Below are 25,748 nucleotides of genomic sequence, written 5' to 3' on the forward strand. Positions count from 1 at the left end.
TATATATATATATATATATATATGTTCGATGGCATGTGTAGCTGAGATACACATGCTGTGCACAGTCCGTCTGGTGTTGGGCTCGGAGTGTTACAAGTTGTTTTTCTTCGAAGAAGTCTTTTCGAGTCACGAGACCGAGGGACTCCTCCCACTTCGATTCCATTGCGCATGGGCATCGACTCCATGTTAGATTGTTTTTTTTCCGCCATCGGGTTCGCACGTGTTCCTTTTCGCTCCATGTTTCGGGTCGGAAAGTTAGTTAGAATCTCGGAAAAAAACGTCGGTATTGTTTGCGTTCGGTATCGGGTTAGTTAGAACAAATCGACACTGAATTTTGAAGAGCTCCGGTGGCCCTTCGGGGTTTTTTCGATCCCCCGTCGGGGCCTGGTCGGCCCGGCCACGTGCGACTTCAAGGCTCATGGAACAGACCCCATTCCGCTTCTGCCCAAAATGCCATCACAAGTATCCGTATACGGATCACCATCTGGTCTGTAACTTGTGCTTGTCCCCCGAGCACAAGGAGGATACTTGTGAAGCCTGTCGAGCGTTTCGGTCGAGGAAGACGCTGAGAGACGGAAGAGCCAGGAGACTACAAATGGCGTCCACGCCGACAGGTCAAGATCGTTTCGAGGAGGAAGAAGAAGCTTTCTCCGTCCACGAGTCGGATTCGGAAGAACTCGACGCCGAAGAAACAACCAAAACCGTGAGTAAGACGTCGAAAATCAAGACTCACGAGAAGTCTACAAAAGCCCAGGGGACGCCACCGCCAACAGGCCATGGCTTAACCCGAAAAATAGGTGACCCATCCAAGGCACCGAAAAAGGGCATGCTGGTGTCGAAGTCATCCGACTCCGGTCGAGATACCGCCACACAGCAACCTCGGAGCCGAGACAGCGGCTCCGAGAAACGAAATGGGTATTATTTTCCATTAATACTATCTAAAGTTGATTATCCTTTTAACAATTTTGCCAGGTTGAAATGCTTAGAGTGCTGGGGATGCTCTGGAGTACCCCAATGGGTACTAACTAGGTTTTATGATAGGGACTGCAGATGATATGGCTGAGAGACTATCTGGTGGATGTCTGGTGACTTCCTACTCCTATCCTCCTCCCCGAAAATCTGTTTACTGATGTACGCCTTCCAGTTGTTACGCACATTAACATACCTGGCTCCTCCCCTCTCCTCCCTCGCCTGAAGTGAACCAGCAATGGCAAATATTGCAAGTTATTTTTCTTAGGTTCCTTTGTGAACTGGGAAAACACTGTACTCATACTGCAAGTATGTTGTCTATTATTGTCCAAGGTTTCGGAGCAGGGTGTTGCGTATTGTATGGTTTACGTATTACAAAATGCTAATAAAGAAATATGAGAAAAGTCCTTAGAGTGGTCTTAGAATTTTGGCAGATTAGAAAGGTTGCGCTTCATATACGTCCAGCAAAGCGAATAGTATGCTAATGGTGATGCAAAACTGGTAAAACATATATATTTTAACAAAGACGTATTTCCCTCTAACTCAGTCAGGCACAGACTTGTATGCAAGTTTTTTTGTTTTTACAGCATTTGTACAATACACCATTACACCATCCTTTTGTGGTGGTCACCTTTGTCAGACACAATGGTGATGGCCCTTGTTAGAGGAGATATTTCAATGGGTAATTTATAATTGTACCTGTGGATCGGATGCAAGAGAGTATGCTTGTATGGGTCTAGATATTGATTTTGATGCCTGCAAACGGGAACTCTTTTTATTCCAGGTTACATATTTTTCTCATATTGTATTTTTTCACATAGCCATGTACTTTTTCACCTAGAATTCAATTAGTATATGTGCAAGGGTACCTCGGTTTAGCTGCAATGTATCTATTTCAGTTTGAGAATATCTGCTACTATAGATTTTGTTGAGGTGGTATTGCCTCATACTGATGGAACCGTGGTAGTGTAAAATGTTCAATAAATAGCCACAGACACTGCCTGTTTCTATATGTTGCCATCAGTTACTGTGAAAATACGGTTATTCACTTTTTTGATGACACTGCAAAACAACAAATCTTTTTGTTGTCTGTTTTGAAGGCCCTGAGTGACCGCTTCAGTGGCGAAATCCCAGATGATCAGATGGCACACAGTTGTTTCTTCCCAGATGAATATTTCACCTGCTCAGCCATCTGCCTCAGCTGTGGGTAAGTAGTGAGACTGAAGAGATGGGTGTGTTGTCAATGATAATCCGAGTGTGGGTAGTTGGAGCCAGACATCTCTGATGTAATGCATCCTGAGGCCATCATTCCTGCATAAGGTGCAAGTTGTGGGAGCCTGAATATTCACTTTGATTGCCTGCATTATAGATATACAAAGATTAAAGGCTGATTGGGCCTCCTTTACCCCCACAACAGGGAGCTGTCCAAAGAATTACAGAGTGCCATAAAACCATTAAACCAGCATGTGGACTTTCTTTTTTTGGGGGGGGGGGGGGGGGGGGGGGGGGAGAATGTAGAAAGTCCTGAACATACTATGGAAATTAATTGTGATGGTCTGAAGAAAATCTTATTTGTAGAATTAGGGCAAATCTTGTTTTGGGGCTGATAAGAGTTTTCATGTTTGCATTTAAGATTAGCTATCTTTGACTTAATTACATATGCTTGAATTATACTACACCCTCAATCTTATCAAAGCTGCATTAATTCTCATTCATCCATTATTTCCTTAGATTTATTTTGAAATCAAGCCACCAAATCATTATTGCATATCAAAAATAAACGTAATAAATATGCATTTTCATTGACATATTCTGGCTTAATGTATACAGCTGAGTGATCGCAATCAGGTTACTGTCCGCCGTTGTCACTGGCCCTCAAACTGTGCTCTGGCCGGACACTAGCTTGACGATCCTCAGTAGTCATTGAGCAGTATGTCAAGTCACTCGACACCCTAAAAAACATGTCGTTTGGGTGGGGGATTTAAATGAATGGCTTTTTGGTGAAGATTTTTTTTATTTTTGACTGGAAACTCAGCAGTTGGGGTTTTAGTGAACTAGGCGTTGAACCCATTGACTTTATTTACCAACACGTACAGCCCCATTGGAAAACATTGCCCTACTAAAAATCTAATGTCTGTCTTGTAAAAACAATAAAATGTTTGGGTCTTATCTAATTTTTTTTACTGTATTTTAATTTTAACTGATCTTTTTCATTTCCCTGTAAATAAAACCCATATTCCTCTGAAGATCTGGCATTGGCAGATGTTAAGTTTGGTATTATTTACTGTCTAATCTGTATCTGCGTTTGTAACCCCTGCCATCTCCTAGAGTAAACCTTGACTGCTCAGATTTGCTGCCCCTGGAGAGTGAAGAAACCAAAGGGAGTGATTTGATTATTCAATACTAATGCAGTAGTATTGGTCCCTTATGAATACTAATATTACACAGTACTACCAGTACTCCCAGTGTACTACCAAGCCCAGTAACCATTGACCGTCCCAATGTACTGAAGAAATGCCTTGCATATTCTTTCATTAATTTATATAAAAAGTGATAGATGGAGTGCTTGAATTAATCTCAGCCACTGGTAATTTCTCAGGGCCGCATCGCAAGCCATCATTATTTCACAGCATGTCACCTCCGTTTGGACCCAGCTATAGGCAAATCAGTCTTGACCCTGCTACATGTGGAACACTTCAGTCTGAACTGCCAAGCCAGGTCCTCCCAAAGCAGAACACAAGCAAACCAGGACCAGTTTTGCCCTAGTTATAAGCTCATTAGCCAGTTGCAGCTTGGTTCCAGTGAGAGAGTGTGCACGAGAGCCACTGGTAATTCTTGGGGGCCACATCACAATCCATAGGTTATTTTGCGCTTGGCAGTTCAGGCTGGACTGTTCCCATGAGAAGAAGGGTCAAGGCTGATTTGCATATGGCTGGATTGAAACTGAGGTGCATTGTGAGCAAAAAACAATGGATTCGGATGCAGCCCTGAGCTATTGCCAGTGGCTTAGATTAAATCAAACATACCATCCATCACCTTGTTGTTGCAGTTGATTGTCCAAGTGCGACAGGTATGCCCAGACATGGGTCCCGTGCTCATTTCGCCAGTGGAATCAAGCTGTACCTGGATGATGCGCTCTTATCCTGGCAAAACTGGTTCTAGGTTGCTTGTATTCCAATTCAGGGAGTTCCTGGCTTGGTATTTTGGTTTTGCCTGTTTCCATGAGGAGCAGGGTCAAGGCTGATTTGTATATGGCTGAGTCCAAACTGAGGTGTCATGGTGGGCGAAAAACTATGGATTGGGATGTGGCCCAAGCGATTGCCAGTGGCTAAGATTAATTCTTGCAGTCCATCCATTGCCTGTTGTTGTTGCAGTATTCTTTCACTAAAGCATTTCAGCAGCCATGCTTCTGCTTCAATGTCAAATGTCTTGCTCCCTCCATTTAATTTCTCTCCTTTGGAATCTAGAGCTGGATGTAAGAACTGCATGAACCACACGAAGGAAGGTCTCCCCCACGAAGCTAATCGACGCTGCAGATACTCTCACCAATATGACAACCGGGTCTACACTTGCAAGGTGACTGACATGCAAAAGGCTGCATGATGTACAAGGGGGAAGTGTGTGAATGGCGGAGGAGGTTACAGATAATGGGTAGATGGGAGGCAAAGGTACTCTAGACATGGAACAAAGAGGCATAGGACCTAGGAGGCAAGGATACTGCCAGTCTCTAAAGAAAATGTTTGCTGTCTGTGCCTATGGCACCCTCTTTCTGCTTTCATTTTTCTAGAAGTTCAGCACCAGCTTTCTGGTATGCTGCTTTTCAGTGTCCCCCAAGAACAAATGTAAAAGTGAATTCAGATAAACAAAAAATGTAAAGAAACCAAGTGACAGTGCAGGAAAATATAACTAATGCAATGGCCCCAGCTTATAGTAGGTTTAGTCCCTTGCAAAGTCGACAGCTCCTCCTTCCCTTTACATTTGATTGACGTAGATTGGCCAAAGTACAGTACATGCTGGGCTGGCTCCTGCTTTTTTTTAAATTTATTTTTTCCTCTAATGGGTTTATTTGTTTTACAAATATAGAGCCTATCCACAAATCGTATACAACAATCCTCCATGTTGACGGAGGGGAACCAGGTGCAATGTCATAGCTCAATATACATGATACCTCAGATAATACGCCAAAGCAGCAACATAATCTTGTGTGTGCGTAGTCAGTTCTCCTCTGTTTCCTGTCCTCCCTCTGTGTCCACCGGGTCCCCCTCAGTGATCCCCCTCCCCGTGATCCGTATGCTCATGTACCGGTCATTCCAGATGACCCATGTCCTGTCTACCCCCTTCCAACCTAAGTGCACACCTCCACATGTCTGCACGCAGTAAGCGTCTTGGTGTGGCAAGCAGTGCCCTTATAGTGTCCAGCAATCTGCACTGGGACCCAGTTGCTTTACAGGGGATGGTCATCCGAATGTGCCTCCAATGTCTCTAAATAGGTATTCCAACGAATTAGCAGATCTTCCCCTCTCCCTCTACTGCCTGGCCCGACTCTGCTTAGCAGTAAACATAGATAAATAAGCAATATAGACCCTCATTACGACTTCAGCTGGCTGGGCCAGCGGAAAAGTCACATCAACATTGAAGCCGGCTCGTAATAGAGCCGGCAGCAATGTTGATGTGCAGCGGGTGCAGCAGCACCCGTCGCGCATTTCACTGCCCGTAATTGGGGCAGTGAAATGCGCGATGCTGCTGTGCCTGAGGGCCCCTGCATTGCCCATCCCAAGTGCAGGGGCCCCCAGGGGCACCCGAGTCCCCCTTACCGCCAGCCTTTCCATTGTGGTGTTTACCGCCATGGACAGGCTGGCGGATGGGAACTCGTAATCCCCAGGGCAACGCTTCCCTGGTGGATTACGACCACCTGGCGGTAGGCCGGCAGTACCAGCGGTATGACCGTGGGGAATGCGCCAGGGTCATAATACACCTGGTAGACCTCGCCAGCCTGTTGGCGGTACTACCGCCGACGTGGCGGTCCGGGACCGCCGGGGTCGTAATGGCCCCCATAGTCTTCTTTGGGGTGGACAAACACCCCTTACATCACTTACTCTGATAATTTGATTTACAACAAATTACAGATCAATAGCATTACATCTGGCATGCATATTCCAACCAGTATGGGCCAGGGATTTCTAAACTAGCTACAGTCTATTGTTTCAGCAATATTTATGTTAAACATTGCCATGTGGATGATTTTGGAAATTCAAATGTGCCAGGGAACTTCCAAAGCAGCAACATTGCAGTGTACAAGTTTTTTGAATGCCAAAACCTTTGCTAAATAAAACTCATCTTAAGACTTTGTCTATCTCTGATATATTTGTGGGAGTGTCTCCCTACATTGTCTGTAGCAATTACTAACTCTTCAAACTGGGGTTTGGTCTATAAAAGGTCCTGATACTTTTAACTGTGTTGAATGGAAGGGTTATCGTTTCAATTAGGGTGATAAGTAAAACATTTTTAACATGCCCCAAACACTGTGATTGATGAGGGTTTCTGAAGGGTCACTGGCAAAGTTCTGACCTTTGGGCATATGTTATTCAGGGTGGAAATCTTTATTCCTATAGTGGGGAGCTTTGCAAGTTGGCAACCAGACTTGAAGTGCTATGCTTCTAAATACTGTGTTTCTGAAATAATTCCTAAAACCTCTCATGAGAGGAATATTTAATCCAGTCAGTGCTGCCAGTATTGTCATCCAGATGGTGTTTGAGTCACAGAGAAAGCCATGACTTCTCTAGACTTTTGTCTTGCTAAGTACATAGCATGAAAGTTCAAACACAATTCGGTGGCACTCTTGTGTAATTTGCTTGTTTGTGTGCTCTCCCATTTTCTCTTAATTTCGAAATATCCCGCCTATAAGGATGAAAATATTTATAGCTCTTCTAAAGAGAGGGGTTGATTCGCAAAACACCTGCAATAAAAGTTTTAAATTGGCTTTAGTTGGCATAGACCTAGGTTTTGAGTAAATGTTCCACTTTCCTAATCTCACAGAAAGAAATCCAGGAATACTACTAGAAATCTAATGCTGATTGCTGGCAGTTCTTTAGATAACATATCTGCATATGAAAAGGAAACAAAAAACTGTTTCCACATGAAGAAACATGTTCCCCTTTGCTACCCTACAAGTAGGTCCACCATAGAATGTCCACAAATCTGCTAAAAAAAGATGTGGTCACATTGACATTTCACCATAATGGTGTAATTATCATGTTATCACATCACATTTATTAGAGCAAAACCCCGTCATTCCTGATTCAGTAAGCTCTGCTATTTGCACACTTTAGGTAAACTTGGATGCAAAATGACCTTATAAATTGGGCCCTGGGTGGTCATTTACAATTACTAAATGTATCTCAGGATATGCTCAAGGACGATTGTGGAAAGCTGTGTAACGACAGCCTTTGACAATCTGCAATTATAACCATCTATTTTGTTTCTCAGGCATGCTATGAAGGTGGGAAGGAGGTTAATGTGGTGCCGAAAACATCTGCTTCTTCTGACTCGCCTTGGTTGGGCCTAGCGAAGTATGCCTGGTCGGGGTGAGTATCAAAGATATACCCTAATGTACCTTTTTAAAGTTTGAAGTTATTTTTAATCTGCATTAACGTACCATCGTACAAAGATATATAGGCCCTCACTACGACTTTGCCGGTCTTCCATGAAGACTGCCAAAGCCGGAGGTGCCAGAAGACGGCCAGTGCTGGGGGTTTCCCGCCCACCATATTACTGGTACTGCTGGATTTCTGCCACACTTTGGGAGGAAATCCAGCAGTAGTCATGCTAGCGGGCGGAGGGGCTCTGGTGGTTTCACCACCAGCACCGCCCCGCCAGTAAGACACCACCCCCCATACTATAGGCCGTAATATGGCCTGGCAGTGTCCTGCTGGCGGGGTGCTACCGGCGGTGGAAGCGCCCCTTCCCGTTCCCTGCCAGGCGACTTTGTCCACGGACCAGGTAAGGTGATCGTCCAACAGAGGAGGGGGGCGGGAGAGAGGGGGGTGTTGTGTGTGCATGTGTGAATGTGTGGTGTCTGCATGAATGCGTGTATGCATGGTTTAAGCGTGTCTGAATGTTGAAGTGAGTGCGTGTCTGCATGTAAGTGTGTATGCATGTTTGGATGGGTGTGAGTGTGCGTGTATGAATGTTGATGGAAATGCATGTATGGCTGCGTGCTTGAATGCATGTATGAATGTTGTGATTGTGTGTACGGATGCACATGAGTGGATGCGTGAATGTAAGTGTAGGTAAATGGGTGTATACGTGGTGCATGTGGGTGTGTGCATGTATGCAGGGAACAGTTGGTGAGCACTGTGGCTGAAGGGGGGTGACTGAGGGGGGCTCTGTGGCTGAAGGGTGGTGGGGTGAGGGAGGTCTAGTGCTTGCTGGGAGGGGGGTGGGGAGCTGTCTACCGGTGACAGGGAGGAAATTCCCTGTCACCGGTAGCCTTTTTGCCATGGTTTTAATGATGATCATCTCCGGCCCGGTGGTTCCGACCACCATGGTGGTATGAGTGAGTATGTGGCGGGTTGGCAGAGGCCAACCCACCACACTCATAATGTGGTGGTCTGCACCGCCAGCCTGTTGGTGGTGGGACTGCCACATTTACCCTGGCGTTCAAAAGACCCCCTTATTCCCCTGTCTAAGGAAGGAACCTTCAAAAAGAAAACCAGGCCTTTCCAAGAGGTTTAACAAGAACAGCACATATTACCATCCTATTTACCACACAAGATATGCATTGTATGTTCCATCACCGTCCCTATTTGCGCTATGTCAGTAGGGTGCAACTTAAGTTCTATGATGTGAGCAGGGGACCCACATCTGGACATACCTGTATATTGACAGCCTCCTTTCCATCTATGTGGAGTCACCCTCCCACCCACAAAGGCCTCCAAGATTTTCTGTTTAAGAACAGTGAATGTGTTGATGGGTGACTCCTTTGCAATCTCATTCTCTTTATCGTCCCAAAACCCACAGGGTTCACTTGTTCACACACCTATCTTCGGATTCATACACATGAGGATTGCTTTAGGTTTTATGGTTATGAAGATCCTAAGGTAAAAAATAAATCATCTTTGAGCAATGGTACTTGCAGAGGAATGGTCTTCATTGTTGCTTGTTATGCAATATCTAAAACCCTTGTTACTGGAACCAAGAAATCCTACTGTCTCAAAGATCTTTCCAAGTGCTTTGTTGGTCTCTTCCCAACCTAAAAAGAAAACATATCTATGGGTCCAGATGTGAGATGTCCTCCATCGTTGGCCCTGAGCACTGTGCTCTCCAATACCTTCTAGCCTCCCTCTTTATTTCCAACACATGTAATTGATTTTTATAAAAGAAATACAACATACCAAATGGGGCCTTTTCCACAGATAAATCATGTTAAAATCACTGTTATTTTGCCCAGTGTGCTTGTGATACAACAGCTAATAGTCAGCAGTTATTATAAACCCCCACATCTCCATCTTACCTAACTCCCACCCCCACCACACCCCTCCTCCCATCCCAAGTACACCAATCTGCTACTTTGTTCCTTAAAAGCGCAACCCCACTCCAGGCATTGAATCACGTGGGTAAGGTGGCGCTGTTCATTCAACACCTATCCCAAACAAACCCAACAACTAAGTGGGGTAATCTCTCACCAAAGGAAATGACGTAAAGTACCTTATTAATGGGTCTGGCATTTACACACATTTCTGAAAAGTCTGCTTATGTTGTTTTTTTGGTTTTTTCCACAGTGTTTCAGCCATCCATAGTGAAACATGTGGGTGATCTGTTTTTTCCAAAATACTGCAATTAATTATTTAGCTGTCCCTGACATATAAGTGAATAGGCCTCTAATAACCCTTAACCTGCACAATGCTGGGTCAGTGTCTATTTATATTAGCATATTCTTAGGGGATCTCTGTATTGGTTGTCCCACAATCTTGTCCATGTGGCTCTGCATTTCTTTCCAGAATATATGGATTTTAACAATACCTCACTATATGTGGATAAATATTCCCATCCCAAGTCCACATCTCCAACATCTTTCTGATGTTTATGAGTAGATTGTGTGTAACCTGTGTGATGTTAGATACCATCTCATCCGTAGTTTGCATTCTGTCTCCCTGTGGGCTTCACTTTGAAGCTGTTTCAGTACACCCCAAAAATGTATCTCCCAACAGTCATCAGTGAACTCCCTACCCGCTTTTAACTCCCACTAGGTCTGATAAGTCCACTTTGTATTGTTTCCACCTGTGTGGAGAGCAGCAAATGTATTCAAGATCAACCTCTTATGGATTCAAGTTTAGACAATAAAAGCAGTCAGTTGCATCATAGCTGTTTTTATTGCATGGTTGGGGGATCCAGCGACTTAATTAGGCATATTGCATTCTATCCTGCTCCGTTACCCCATACTTGTTTTTGCACTCCATGAATAACTTAACATAACAGTGGCCCTCGCAAACAAGTGGGACTCATCTTTTAAATCCTTTCCCATCTAGAGATTGGGAGAAGCTAAGGTTCTGGTGTAAAGGGCTAAATTGTGATAGAAATGTGGTGTGTCCTCTCCAAAGGCCATTTTAGTTGTGGCTGAAATATAAAGATTCCGTTGCCAATGTTCCTTTGGGCACCTTGGTGTATCTCACAAGGGTCTAACTGGTAATGGCTGCTCCGTGTGTATCCAGTGTTCTTCTGTCGCTTGATGGGACTGCTCAACAATTATCCTCAAATGTTCTTCATGGAAATACTTTGACAGGTCTGGGCAGGCTAATCCCCCTTGTTTGCCATAATTACTGGTTTTAGCTATTCTAGCCCTCCCCTGAGCCCAAAGAAACAATATTAGCTCCATTTGCAAAGACTGGATTTCCAGAATTGGTATTGCTGTGGGCATTGACTGGAAAAAATACAGGAGGTGGGGAAGTTCATTAATTTTTATAACATGTAAGCATGCAAAACAAGATAGATTTCACGCCTTCTGCCAAAATCCAATACAATTTGTGCTTTCAAAAGGGGAAAATTAAGCTTAGTCCAGTTCATAATTGCACTCAAAATATTAATGCCCAAATAGTAGATAATAGCTGTACTCCATCAAAGAGGCAAAACCACTTTGAGATCCGCAACCTGGTCAACTGGGAGACTGTTGTTAATGACCCCTTTAGCTCAGGATCTCTTGGAATCCAACACATGTTGAATATAAGGTTATGTTATCTTCATAGGTTAGGAACACCCATGACGCACACCACGCACTACAGGAGAAACGGAGTGTATAGGTGGTGCAAAGCCGTAGTCCATTAAAAATCCAAACTATTGTCATTGAATGTTAGGGGCCTTATCTCTCCTAATAAGAGGAATCCGATATGGAGATACTTCAGACTGACTGATCCAGAAGTAATCTTCAGCCAGGAAACTCACTGTCTAAAGGCAGATACACACCGTTAGGGCGTGACCACCCGTCCTGGTGTCCAGGTCTATAGCCTCCCTCATTAGAGGCTTACGTATCCACTTTTTAACAATATAATTTACATGTTCTATACACCATCATTAAGCAGTAGGTCGATGATGTATCACATCTGGACTAAATCTGTCCTTCCCTTGTGGAACCTTAATAACTCCTTAATTATGTCTATATTACTACTTCTCATTAGTCATAATGCCATCCTTCATATCGTATTTGTAGCCATCATACTCATTCTCCTCATTTCCTTGGTCAAAGATTTTTCTCATACACAAGGTTTTTCTTGTTTTCCCTTTATGTTGTGCAGGACACCTCTTCTATGTGTGGATGTCTTTCCTTTTCATGGTATCTAACCCACCTCCATTTATTATATTCAGATGTTTTTTTTTTCTTAATTCATTTGCTGGTCTTTGCTTCTCTTTATGACTGTCATTATCTCCTGCAGCTATTTACCAGCATTCATCCTCTGAGGCATCACATCTCCTTTTTCCTAGATCATTTTTTAATACTTCACTGACAGAAGCTTTTACATCTCTGTGCACCATTAGTTTAATAAAATAATCACACTCTGACTCGCGTAAACTCACTGCTCGAACCTTCTAAATCCGGCTTCCTTTTTTAGGTTGAGCATAGCAGCGTGCAAGCGCTGCTTTTCCAACGTGTTTGGTGTGTATCTGGGCTTTTAACTACGCCAACCGCACGCCCTTCACTATCACTTGTTCATGGGCTTGCCGTTCAGAAATCCTTTTTTCGTTGGTAACTGCTTTACGTTTGTCCCTCCTTAGGGCGGTTTTGTTACCGCCACTCGCGGCGGCACTTTGAATCTGCTTGCTTATGTCGAGTGTTTTATTTTTTATTTTCAGTTTGTGCGGCAAGAAAAGTCCAGTAAGGAATTTACAACGCTAATAGCTCTAACGCGAGCACACGTGAGACACATTGCATCACAAATGCTTGTCGTCATTTTTGTTTTCTTAAACGCTTTCAATAATAGCAACTGTTGAATGACTCTGACCTTAGGCTGATTTCAGGTCGAGCGTAAGCGTTCGACCTAGTATATACTTAAGTATACTTATATTGTGGGATTAAAGCGATGTCATTTGTTGTTTGCAGTGGCCTTTAAAAGTACTAGCTCTCTAGTTGCCACTTCTGCCTTTTTCTCCCTCTTTCTGTTTCAGAGCAGTGACCAATTACAGCACTATTACACTTTAGTTTCTTTATGTGTTGCTGTGACAGACTTTTTTTGTTATTTCTTTGGTGCTCCACTGTCACTATCGGTGTTTTAAGCTGATAGCTGACTGCATTTTATGGCAGCATTCCCTTCCTCCCATCTCCTCCCATGTCGCTGACATTTGGCTTTATTCCAGTGCTTTCCTCGTTTACCTCTGGCTCCTAAAATAAGCTTATTTTACAAAAGAAACAACCGGTCGTTTAGCTCACTGCTCACGAAAGCCACAGTATGCTCTTGAGTCTCTCTCTCCAGGGCCCCTCCCTGCAGGCACTCACCACATCACACACAGGTCATTGCTTATCTCCTTTATTGGGGCCATAAATCTTCGCAGGCTGCTCTGCTCCTTGAACTGCGAGGCAAGAATGCTTTCAAGACGTTTTATTCTGTTAAAATAAAACGTTTCCATCCTTATTTTCCAATTTCTGTTCAGACGTTTACACAAGGCGAGGTAGTGCAGTCATCTTGTCTCTCCTCAAGGGCTAATGATTTCTGATGTCAGTAACCACCAGTGACCACCAAAACATGGCAGGAAAAGACAAAATTATGAGACGGGTCAACTAATTTATGTGGCAAGAAAAGTCCAGTTCTGAATTTACAATGCCAGTAGCTCTAACTCAAGAAAATGCGAGACCCATTGCATTGCAAATGCTTTTTGTATTTTATTGTTGCAGACTTTTGCCTCAGGTTAGGGAGCGTTACGTTTTGTTTCGGCTTCAGAAAGCTTTTGTTTTGCTCGCTACAGCTGCCATCTGCCCCTTCCACCCAGCCCATTAGTAATCAGACTTTAATGCAATCACTTTAAGGTGATCATATTGGTAGGAAGCTGGCCTGGTGTGTGGTGAGCACCTATAGTGTTATCACCTTATACCAGATCCCCTGTTAAAGAGGTGTAGACAGTGTCTAGGAAGCCAGGGCTTTCTAGAGGTAGCTGTGGGTGAACAGCCAAAACTTATCTAGGAGACATGCAAAGTTTATGCAATACCACTACAGTCACACAGCACTTACACACATGAACAAACCACACTGTTACAATAATAAAGGTAATTTTATTATAGTAACACAAAAACTAGAACACTGAATAGGCAATCCCCCAACTGGAGGTAAGTAAACACACTAGTATGTACACATTAGCAATCAGTGAATAGATAGAAACCAATAAGTATTGGAAAATGTTATAGCAAATAGTAAGGGCCCCAGAGGAGGGCCAACCCATATAGGAAAAAAATAGAATGTGAGAAGTGGAATCAGTAGAGGGGAGCTAGGCACCTCAAGAGATGAGTACCAGAGTGACCCCCTTCGACTAGGAGAGCAGAGGTAAGTACCTGGTTTTCCCCAAAACCAACGGGAGGACTTTGGAAAAGGATTATGCAAGACCCAACTAAGACTGAAAGAACCATAAGGTGGACTCTGACATAAGAGTGCCTGCAAAGGATGGGGATCAAGTCCAGTTCAAGATGGGGTGTCTGGTTGTGGGAGGAGCCACTACCCACCCTTCTGTGGATGCAGGACCAGGTCGACGGTGGACGAAGAAGGTCAGGAGTGCAGCACAGAAGCTGAAGAGGAGCCCCAGGAGTAATGAAAGTGATGTCCCATGTCGGCAGTCGTGATGCAGTCAGTTAGTGGTGCTGGAAAACCACCAACAAGCCTTGGCAAATGCAAGAGATGGAGAAGAAGGTTTGCAAGGCTGAAGAGGACCAGCAAGATCCATCAGACTCGACCTAAGGAGGGGGAGTCCAGGGTGACCCTTAGCAGTTGCGAGAGTCACAAGAAGAGGAGGCAGCCCCCCCACAGGCAACCCACTGGCAGCAGGCACAGGAGTCGCAGTGAGGCCCGCTCAGCACACCTGAAGAGGAGTACCACGTTGCTGGAGCAGCAGGCAGGAGACTGTGCTTTGCCAGAAGAAGTGCTGGGGGTCGGGCTACACGGAGTCTGAAGATCCCTGGGAGGAGGAGCAAACAGGCCTTGGTAGATGCAATAGTCGCAGTGCACAGGGGTACTGTCCTGCAAGGAGAGGCAAGGGCTTACTGTCTCACAAGTTGGACAGCTGGTAGAGAGGACCAAGGGTACCACTCCAGACCACCACCTATGATGCAGGATCCACACAGCCCCGGGGGAGATAAGATCCATGAAGCTGGGTGTCGTTGCAGTTGCTGCCTGCGGATGCAGGCAGTGACTCCTTCACTCCAAGGGAGATTCCTTCTTGCTTCTTGTGCAGGCTGAAGACTCACCGCCCTCAGAGGATGCACAGCCAGGGAAATGTTGCAGTTGCTGGAAGTAGCCAGAGAAAAAATGTTGCAGAGCGGAGTTGTCACTATAGTGGCAGATTGTTGGTTCCTGCAGGGTCCAGTTGCAGTCCCAGTGGCCAGAAGATGAAGTAAACGATGCAGAGGAGTTCTGCTGGAATCTTGCATGTCGAATCTGAGGACCCACCCAAGAGGGAGACCCTAAATAGCCTAGGAGGGGGGATTGGTCACCTAGCAGGGTGACCACCTATCGGGAGTGGGCTGTGACATCACCTACCTGACCTAGCCACTCAAATGCTCCCAGGGGCCACTGCCCACCTTGGATTCAAGATGGCAGAATCTAGTGGCCACCTGGAGGAGCTCTGGCCACCACCCCTAGGGTAGTGATGGAGAAGGGAGTGGTCACCCCCCTTTCCTTTGTCCAGTTTCACGCCAGAGCAGGGACCGGGGGTCCCTGGACTGGTGCAAACCGGTTTATGCAAGGACGGCACCAGTTGTGCCCTTCATAGCATACCAGTGGCTTGGGGAGGCTAACCCATCCCACTCACCTATTTTCAGGGGAGATGGTGTTACCTCCCTCTCCCACCGGAAATCCTTTGTTCTGCCTTCCTTTGCCCAGAAGACTGGTAGGAGTAAAGCTGGGGGTCCTCTAAGTAACTCAAGAGTGCATGGAATCATACAACCAATACTGGCAACAGTATTGGGATATGATTCCTACATGTTTGATACCTAACACGCCCAGGTTTGGAGTTACCATTATGTAGCTGTAAAATGGCATCCCCGCACTCACGAAGTCCATGAAAATGGAGCTGGAGTTTTTGGGGGCACTTCTGCTAATGCAGGGGTGTCCTCACACACAGGTACCTGCACCCTGCCCACTGGGCTAGGAGGGCCTGCCATAGTGACCTGGTGCAGTGACCTGTAGTGAAAGGGTGCATGCACATTTTCACGCAGGCTGCAGTGGCAGGCCTGAAGACACATTTTGCAATGGCTCCTATGGGTGGCACAATACATGCTGCAGCCCATGGGGAACCTTTGGTGCCCCAATGCCCTGGACACATAATACCATATACTAGGGACTTATATGGGGGCACCAGTTTGCCAGTTGAGGGGTGTGCAAAGTCCTAAGCAACCAAATTTAGAGGGAGAGAGCACAATCACTGGGGTCCTGGTTAGCAGGATTCCAGTGAAAACAGTCAAAGCATACTGACAGCAGGCAAAACGTGAGGGAAACCATGCCAAAAAGAGGGTACTTTCCTACAATATATGCTGAACAATTGTGAGGTTTTTCAGAACACCAGATACCAACCAAACTAAATTGTTTAATAAAGGATCTGCGAGTCCCACGAGACTGCCTTTAAGCTCGCAGTCAGACTGGGGTTGTCCAAGGGGCAGACACTCTGCTCTTCGACACCCCTGGGAAACACAGAGGGAACCTCCCCACCCTCAGAAGCCTGGGCCCAAGGACAAACACCTTATGCCTTCAGAGTCCAGCTGCACTCTGGATTATGCTTCGGGCAGCCGTCTCAGGTTTCCGAGGGGGTGTTTAAGACTGCTTCTGTGCCTCCGATTTTGAGACCTCCTCATGGTGGCCTGGTCGCTTCCAGTATTGCAGATTATGCTGCAAAGGAACAGCGACCAGCTACTAGTCGACTTATAGTGGCATTTATTTAATGAGAGCCCATATGATGCATAAATAAATTGACTGTCCACGCTCCTCTTCCCACTCTTTTTACAAGCCCTTCTTTCAATGTTACTCCACTCCCCTCCTTGTCCCTGTTTTCTGTCTCTTCCGCCTCCATCTCTCTGCCATTTTCTCTTTCCAGCTAGAACCGTGTTTTCACAAACTGTTCTTGCTGAATCAGTAGACTTAGTTTTTCTCCATGCAGCCCAGCTTGGCATATTGATAATTAGTATTTTACCAGCAATTTAGATTTGCACAAGTATCTCAACACCTAAGCACAATAAATGATAGTTCAAGACCCCCAAAAAAATATTGTGATAAAATAAACAAATCAATTCGAGTTGTCTACCATTTGTGAAATAAAATTGAAGCGTATACATGCTTGCTGGACTCCATAAGATGCGTCAGATACCGAGCATAACCAGCAATTGATTGCACATTGGAGCTGCCAAACTGGGAAGACATTGCAAGAACATTTGTGTAGATTTTGCGGTTCTCAAGAAGAGAGCAGATTCAAAAGGTCTTTAAAGCCTCCTGAAAACTGCACTTGAAATACCAAGTAGGAAGGGCACATAAGATGGCACTGCCCAGTAAGCAGGCAGAAGTTTTTAAACTGTAGCTAGTGGAGATAGCTGAGGAGAGGACATGCTGTTTTGCTCCCTAAACTAGGACTAATGTAAGACTCAGCTTGCTTCTTTGTGCCTTCCTCCGCCTGGAACACAGTATGTCTTCTATCTACACACATAGTTGTGCAGATCTTGTTCTGTTATATGTTTTAGATATTTGTTGAAGCTATCTAGATTTGGATATAAATGTTGCTTCTATAAATAAAAGATTTTGGCATTATCTTATGTGATATCGCACAATACATAAATTGCAAGGAGACCGCAACTCTACCACAGTAATTTTATTGTAAGTGCCAATACACATCTGTTGAAAGTGCCTCTTTTTTGTTGTTGAAGATCCTCAGTATTCCTTTGAGCAGCACCTTCAATCGAGTGTCCTTGACCTTTTATTTCAGACTGGGTCAGAAGATTATGTCCCCTTTAGTTTGTTTCTCTGCAAGGTACTAACAGACTTGGATGTACCCGTTACCTAGTACTTTTTACTTGTTTTTTATGTTCACGTTCACTGTCCTACCACTTTTAACACCTAGTTTTCTTCTAGACAACTCACGAGATAGGAGCATATATCTCTGTAACGTATTACCCCTTTGGGTGCCCTACGCAATCGTTTCAGCACAACAATTTGTGCATGTCTAACATGCAGATGCAAAACGTGTCTCTCCTTCGCGCTCATGCTCATGGCAGCCGTGCTGCTGTGAATCGGCTCGCTTATGTCAACTGTTTTTCTTTTCAATTTCAATCTAGGTGCCAAAAAAGTCTAGTTAGTAATTTACAACTCTAATAGCTCTAACTTGAGCAAACGCGAGACCTGTTACATTACAAATGCTTGTTCTAGATTCCTCAAAAAGTGGATTTAGACAGGGCTTGGTGTCCGTTTCAAAGCCATTCATTGCACTTTACCTCTCTTTCATGTACTGCAGCCTGTTTTAAAATGGGGTCTAGATCCCATGAGATTTACGAGCGTGAGGACATCAGCGCACAGCCTCACTCGTGGTCTTGTGCCTCCTCAAGACCTTTAAGCAGTTAACCAACTCTCTCCATGTGTCTCCTCCACACTGCCTTTGTTAAAGCGGCTTTCAAGGGGTTGACATGCCACTTCCATAGTACCTGTCTCCTGTGGTGGAGAATCAGAAATATGTTCTTTAAACAGTTACCCACAGTTTAGCTCATTATTACATGCATGTCTTCCTGTTCTAAACATTTTAATATAAACATTGAACAGTTGTTTCCCTAACTTAAACACCTAATTCTTTCTAACATTTCCAAACATTGAAACCCCTTCCTAATGCTATTAGACATGCCTCTGAAGCATTTGGAACCATCCTTCCCATAGAGGCTGACCACTGTCTCATTTAATTTATTTCTGAAATAGGGCCTTATTTACCGATTGGCGGATGGGATAATTTGTCAAACGTGACAGATATCACATCGGCCTTTTTAACGCACTTGTAGTACAGCGGGCGGGACATCCACCACGTTTGTGAGAGTATCCTATCCTCCAAACTCTAATTATGCCATGGTACTTGGCTATAGAGGAGCAGCACTCAAAAGAGGAAGAGAGTTGATGGAGAAAGAAGATAAGGACAGTGGATATTCTAATTGTAGAAGCAGATGGCAGTGCTCCATTGCATGGTTGCACTTTGAAGCTGCTATGAGAGGTGACATTTAAAGGAGTAATCCGTAATGGAAACCTGTGGTCTTGCCCTAAAACCCACTGGTAGAATTTCATCCAGTTTCAAAGGTGCATTGTTACTCCAAAAATTGTAGGTTTTTGTGACCCTTCAATTCTATATTATACTGTGAATTGGATCCAAAATGCCACCGTGGGTATTTATAAGAAACTTGTTAGTATGGTGAGATAGTAGTTAGCAGACTGGTAGCTACAAGCTAAAAACAAGGATTCAGAAGATGAACTACAGTGGGTGTGCTGAGCGAGTTTAACCCCGTATGGCACTTCTAAAGTGATGACACAACCATTTTCCAGTGAAGAATGAATCAACTTATTTTCACTCAGTTACCCTAAAATATCGGATCGGTAATGTATAAAGCAAAAAGGCTTCCCAACAGTTTGCGATATTTTACTGCCTCATATGATGAGTGCTGGATGATTCTGAGCTGGGCTGAATCTGGATAAAGTAGCCACTTTCCATTGGTCGCTTTCTTCCTTTTTCTTGTGCACTTATTGTGCACTCTCAGTCTGTGTAAGCAGCCTAACCCTGGAGAATGCAACCTCGGGGTGAATCAGACCTCTCCTATGCATTTGCAGAACAAGCATATCGTTACCTTCACCCCCCAGTTAGAGAGAAATGACCCAAAGGTTGGAAGGAATGCATCAAAAATGGAATTATTTCATATACCGCCAGATAAATGTCAGAATTCAAATCCGTTAAAAAAGCAATGCAAAAGATTCCTTTGAAATTCTTTATTTTTCGAGCAGCAAGTTAACATTGCTAGTCCAGCTGTGCAACTCCTGTCCAAAGATACTTAGAAGTATGTTTTTGGGTACAGAAATGCTATTTAGCATAAACTGTGTGTTATGCCTAAGGCTTTCTTACATCTGGTGTAGTATTACAAAATTAAGTCCATTGCATTCTCCGCACTCAGCTGCACTAAACCAATTTAAACAGCTGAAGTTCCAGAAAGTAAACTGCAGACGGAAGAGCTTTATGTGGAAATCCATTACTCCTGCATTTGAGAGCCTGATCTTCAAAAAGGTTCAGCATTTGGCTGACAACTGTTAGGAAATACAGTCTCTCACACACAGGGACTCTGTCTTGATGGCTGCCATTCATTCATTGGCAAAAGCAGGATTTATGGTAATCATTTATCAGTTCATTGTATATGAGATTGCCTTGAGGTGCTGTGGGCTGTCTGGACTCTGAATTTCACACAGGTTTGGAGTCCAGAATCTGAGTCGTTGACCGGAATTCGGGTCGTTGCACAATGATGTGTTTTGGGTATTCTGTGTGAGTAACTAGTCTGCAAGTATTGTCGGCCGTCTGATGTATGCAACATTATCCAATGAGGTTACTTAGTGAGGATGCTACTTGCCTGAGATTTAGATGCTGTTGTAGAGGCACCTTTTCTCCTATCTATGGGGTCTGTCTCCAACTTTTGAAGTTTATGGACATTCAATTAAATACGTTGGCCGTTTTGAAGATGGGTCTTAGGAGTTGATTGACAGCATAGAGTGGCAGTGGACACAGGACACGTTGCTTTGTGGAAGGCATTCAGAATTGTCCTGGTGTTTGATGATTGATTGTGGGATGATTTCTTTGTTCATAGTTACATTGTGTTGGAAAGTGGGTTACTCATCATGTTTTCAGCATTGACCTATAGAATTTTGGCTTTGCCCCGAAAATCTGACTGGATGCAGTGTTCATTTTGAAACTGTAAATCTGAAACCTTTTGTGTATCAATCAATTAATCAGGATTTATAAAGTGTGGCTAATCACCCAATAGGGTATCCAGGCACATACAGGTCCTAAAGGCTTATTCAAACAGCCAGGTCTTAAGGGCCATTCGGAATTCCAGAAGTGAGGTGATGGTCCGGAGGTGCGTGGGAAGGTTGGACCAGGTTTTTGCTGCAATGTGGGAGGTGGAGCGTCCTCCACTTCTGCTTCGGTAGATGCGGGGAGTATGGACAAGTGAAAGGGGGGCAGAACATAGTCTTCTTGATGGTTGATGAAGTTCAGGCGGTTGTTAATGTATGAGGGTCCTTGGTTGTGTAGAGCCTTGTGTGTGTGGGATCAGCAGCTTGAATTGGCATCTCTTCTGTACGGGGAGCCAGTGGAGTTGCCTTAGGTAAGGTGTGATGTGGGTTCGTCGGGGAAGACCAAGGATGAGTCTGACTGTGGCGTTCTGTATGGTCTGAAGTCTCTATAGGAGGTGTGAAGCAGTTCCCACATAAAGGGATTTGCTATAGTCCAGTCGGCATGTGATGAGGGCTTGTGTCACGGTGCATCTCGTGTGTAGGTTTACCACTTGAAGATCCTACGCAGCATGCACAAAGTGAGGAAGCAGGCGGAGGAGACAGCATGGATCTGTGATTTCATGGTGAGCTTGTTGTCAATGATGATTCTGAGGTTTCTGATATGGTCGGAGCGAGCGGGTGCGGGGATCCTATGTCTGATGGCCACCAGGCGTCGTTGCATTTTTTACTGCTATTGCCAAAGATCAATACTTCCATCTTGTCTGTGTTTAGCTGCAGGCAGTTGTTCGTCATCCAGTCACCGATGCTTGTCATGCATCTGTGGAAGTTGTTTGTGGTGTGGTGGAGGGGTCTTCGGTGAGCGAGAGGATGAGTTGTGTGTCTTCGTAGAAAATTATGCTGAGACCGTCGGATCTGATGGTGTTGGACAGAGGGTTCATATATGTGTTGTAGAGCGTGGGACTGAGGGATGAGCCCTGGGGAACGCTGCAGGTTGTTTCCTTGGGTTCAGAGGTGAAAGGTGGATCCTCTAGGTTCTGCTGGTGAGGAAGGAGGTGATCCATCTGAGCGCTTCCCCTTGGATGCCGATGTGGTGGAGTCTTTTGATCAGCATATGATGTGATACAGTGGCGAAGGCTACTGAGAGGTCAAGGAGGATCAAAGCTGTTGTTTCTCCTCGGTCAAGGAGGGTTTGGATGTCATTGTGGCTGCGATCAGGGCAGTTTTGGTGCAGTGATTGCTGCTGAAGCCAAATTGGGAGGTATCAAGTAGCTGGTTCTGCTCCAGGTATGTCTTAAGTTGCTTGTTGATGATCTTTTCCAGTATCTTCGCTGGGAATGGGAACAGGGAGATTGCCCAGTAGTTTTTGGGTTTGCTGGGGTCGGCAGAGGGTTTTTTGAGTAGTGGTCTTACTTCGGAGTGTTTCTAGGTGTCAGGAAATGTTGCGGGAGTGATAAAGGTGTTGAGCAGGCTGGTGAGTTCCTGGCTGTGGTGCGGGCATGGGCAAGGTTGAAGATGTGGCATGGGTCTGTGAGAGCGCCCAAGTGGATGGATTTCATGGTGGAGGTGATGTCCTGGGTGGAGAGGATGTTCCAGGTGGTCAGTGTGTGATTTGTGTCGGTAATGGTGGTGGCGTATCTATCAAGGAAGTCTGTAGGTGTAGGTTGAGGTTTGAAGTTTCTGTATATGGTTGTGATCTTGTCGTGGATGAAGTGTTGCACAGCTCCTGTGAGGGAGTGATGTTGTTTTCCCTGCATCCGGGTTGGAGAATAGCTGAACAGTGTTGAAAAGTTCCTTGGTGTTGTTGCCGCTGGTTCTGATGGGTGTGGCAAGGGCTGTCTTGTTTGTTGCCCTCAGTAGGCAGCGGTAGAGGTTGAGGGAGGTCTTGAGCGCTGCTCTGTCAGAGGCATTCTTGCTGGTGCCCCATCCCCTCTCCAACTGTTTGATGTCTTGTTTTGCTGTTGTGAGTTCTTGGGTGTACCAGCTGTACTTTGTGGAGGATTTTCTTTGGTTGTTGCTCCTGATGGGGACGATGCTGTTGGCTCAATTGCTTATCGTGACATTGGAGTTTTTCACTCCCTGTTCGAAATTGGTGGTGGTAGGGGGTTTGAAGCTGCTGAGGGCATCTGCACAGCTGGTCTCTGAGATTTTGTTCAGCCTCTGGTGGGGGCGCTGACATATGGGGTGAAGGTCAGGGGGCTGGAGTTGTTGAAGTGTATGATGGAGTGATCAGTCCATGTGAAATCTGTGACATGGTTGTATTTGACACAGTTGGTGGAGGTGACAGTGGGGTCCAGCGTGTGTTCTGCAGTGTGTGTAGGGTCGTGGATGAACCTGAGGCTGCTCATACTGTCGAGGAGGCATGCAGTGTTGTCGTTGGAGTCATTGATGTGGAAATGTAGGTCACTGAGGAAGATGTAGTCCTTGGAGTTTAAGGTTAGGGGGGCAATGAAGTCTGTGATTGTGTTGCAGAAGCTGGAGCGCAGGCCTTGTGGTCGGTATGTGAGGGTGCCTCTGAAGGATTGTTTTGTCATCCGTGTGGAGCTTGAATTTGAGATGTTCCATGGGGGTGTCGGTGCACTGTATGATCTCCTTGTGGATCATGGCTGTTCCTCCTCCCGGCTTTTTGGTGTGGTCCTGGTGAATGATTTTATATCCCTCTGGGATCGCTGTGGCAATGTCTGGGGTGGATGTGGGGTTGAGCCAGGTATAGGTGAGGAAGACGATGTCGGGTGAGGGTATCAATGAGGTCCCATAATTCGGTGGAATGCTTGCATAGTGGCGTGTGTTCAGAAGAGCGCATGCGAGTTGGTGTTTTTGTTCAAGTGGTGTCTGTGGTGTGTTTAGGGTGGGGCTGCTTTGTGTGCAATGGCAGGTGAAGTGGCATTGGGTGGAGGTGAAAGGTCCTAACGTGGACCGTGGGTCGGCGTGGTGGAGTTTTTGTTGTGGCATCTGGAGTTCAGGGTGTAGAGGTCAGCGATGGTGTATCTTCAAGGGGAGGGAGGACCAGCAGTCCAAGCGTGGATTGCCGCAGACTGGCTTGCCTTTGGTGTGCCTTCAGCGCACCAGATGCATGTATCTGCTGCACAGTTGCGCTGTGGCATGCACTGAGTAGGTCCTAGGGTGGGTAGGGCTTCTGTTGGCAGGAAGGACGGTGAGTGGGAAAACCTGTTCAGGAAATCCCAGGCAGCTGCGGTGTCACTGGATCAGTCTGGAACAAGCAGGAACTGGAATATACAGGAAAGTGGCAGGCTAGCTGTCCAGGTGCCTGGTTGTTCGAGAGCGCTTTATGATCCTCTGTCCTCATAGACACTTGGGACAGTTATGTTTGACATTGCTTAAAAAAACTGCACACAACTTTTGCCACAAATAAAGCCCAACAAAAGCTCTCTAATTTTTGCCTGCAAAATACAGCAGTGCCATGCAGGGGTAATAGCAGTAATTACTCTACCATTGGTGTTTTGGCTACAGTTGCATGAGTCAATGAGTGCTAATCAAGTGGTTACTACCTAGAGGTTCTGTAGCTTCACTGAGATGTTTTCCAGCAGCCTTAAGATGCTGATTATCATTGTAGAAAATGACCTTGTTGTGTCGCACATAACAAAATGAATGCAGCATTCTGATTACCAAACATTTTCACTGCAACAATGCATTTAAATATCAGCCACAGTGACAAATCACAGTATTTATTTTTGAAGCTGTTTCTTGCTGCTAAAAAGCAACATGCACCCTCAACTGTTGTACTTACCAGCAAAGGGAAAATTATGTTCGAGACATGTGGCTGTAGAAACACATGCTCAGCCTATTCCCACAACATAGTGTTGGGCTCGGATGTGTGCAAGTTGTTTTTCTTTGAAGAAAGTCTTTCGAGTAATGAGGTAGTGTGGTTCCTGCTCTTGTTTGTAATGTGCATGGTCATAGACTACAATGTTAGATTTATTTTCTTCTGGTGTCGGGTTAGGACGTGCTCCTCTGCTCTGGTTTAACACCATCGTTGCATATTTCTCTTGGATTATTTCCGTTGGTATTGTTTTGATTGAGCCTTTTTTCTTTCTCTCTCATCTGTTCGACACCAACTTAGTCAGGGCGACTCACGTCGACCGTGGACCCCGTGGGCCGTAGCCCTTTGGGGAGCACCTTACATTTTGGTGTTCCCCCTGCACCATGTCCACTCATAACGGAATGGATGCCTTTTCAGTTCTTTCCTCAGTCACACCAAATATCCGTGCACCTCTTGCTAGAACAGGACGAGGCCAGCTGCGAGGCCTGTAGGCTTTTTTGGTCCAAGAAAACGTTGCAGGATCATTGAGCTCAACGCCTCGAAATGTCCTGCTGCAGTGTTGAGGAAACACTGGACCTGTTCAGACCTTTTAGGAGGGGTAAATGCACAGGTATCAGCTGTAGGTGAAGGATCCTTTTCCCCCCGACGACAGCTCCGGTTCCAAGATCGAAATGCACAACCTCACTCCGGGTCAGCAAGCTGTGAGTACTGTGCCCCCTTCACCTTCACTATGACCACAGCAGACCACCACAAGTGGTCGACTACCCATGCCAGGCAGGTCAAAAGCCACTGTTGGGTCACCACTGCATTCGGGCCATGGTTGGCAAGGACTGTCTGTCTTCAACATGCCCAGGTTTGGCTCAGCGCGAGAAACAAACAACACAGGCCGCATGCTCCCATATCAATCCCTACTGGCTCAGAGCCGAGGAGACCATTGGAGCAGAAGTCCTCAGTATGAGACATCACTCGATGTCCACACTAAAAACACCTGCTTCATATCCGAAACCATTGGCACTGAAAACTTCAGCATCGGAGCCGAAAACATTTACATTCAGCAAAGTGGCACACAGGTCCGAGCAAGTGGAACCTGTGCTTTAACACTTACAGGAAGAAATAAACTCCAGGCAAAAACATGTCATGATCCATCCTGATACTGGACGCATTATTACGAGACCTCCACATACTGGTGCCCAACCATCCAAGAGACAGCTGACCTTCAAAGAGGCTTTGGATGTTCCACCTCCATCAAAGCACAGAAAGAAGTTGGACAAGGCTACAATCCCAGTGCACATCAGGCCCCCACCAAC

The 25,748-nt window shown here is 45.4% G+C and overlaps 1 protein-coding gene across 1 annotated transcript in view; it reads left to right on the forward strand.

Moving 5' to 3' along the window:
• ZFYVE1 (zinc finger FYVE-type containing 1) overlaps nucleotides 1-25,748 on the forward strand; it is a 129,218-nt gene that overhangs the window by 73,478 nt on the left and 29,992 nt on the right. Inside the window, exons 5-7 of the mRNA XM_069208941.1 lie at nucleotides 2,070-2,176; nucleotides 4,437-4,545; nucleotides 7,456-7,553. Coding sequence (XP_069065042.1) covers nucleotides 2,070-2,176; nucleotides 4,437-4,545; nucleotides 7,456-7,553 — 314 coding nt within the window. The remainder of the gene's footprint in view (nucleotides 1-2,069; nucleotides 2,177-4,436; nucleotides 4,546-7,455; nucleotides 7,554-25,748) is intronic.

This window comes from Pleurodeles waltl, chromosome 9 (assembly GCF_031143425.1).
Source record: "Pleurodeles waltl isolate 20211129_DDA chromosome 9, aPleWal1.hap1.20221129, whole genome shotgun sequence".
Lineage (NCBI taxonomy): Eukaryota > Metazoa > Chordata > Amphibia > Caudata > Salamandridae > Pleurodeles > Pleurodeles waltl.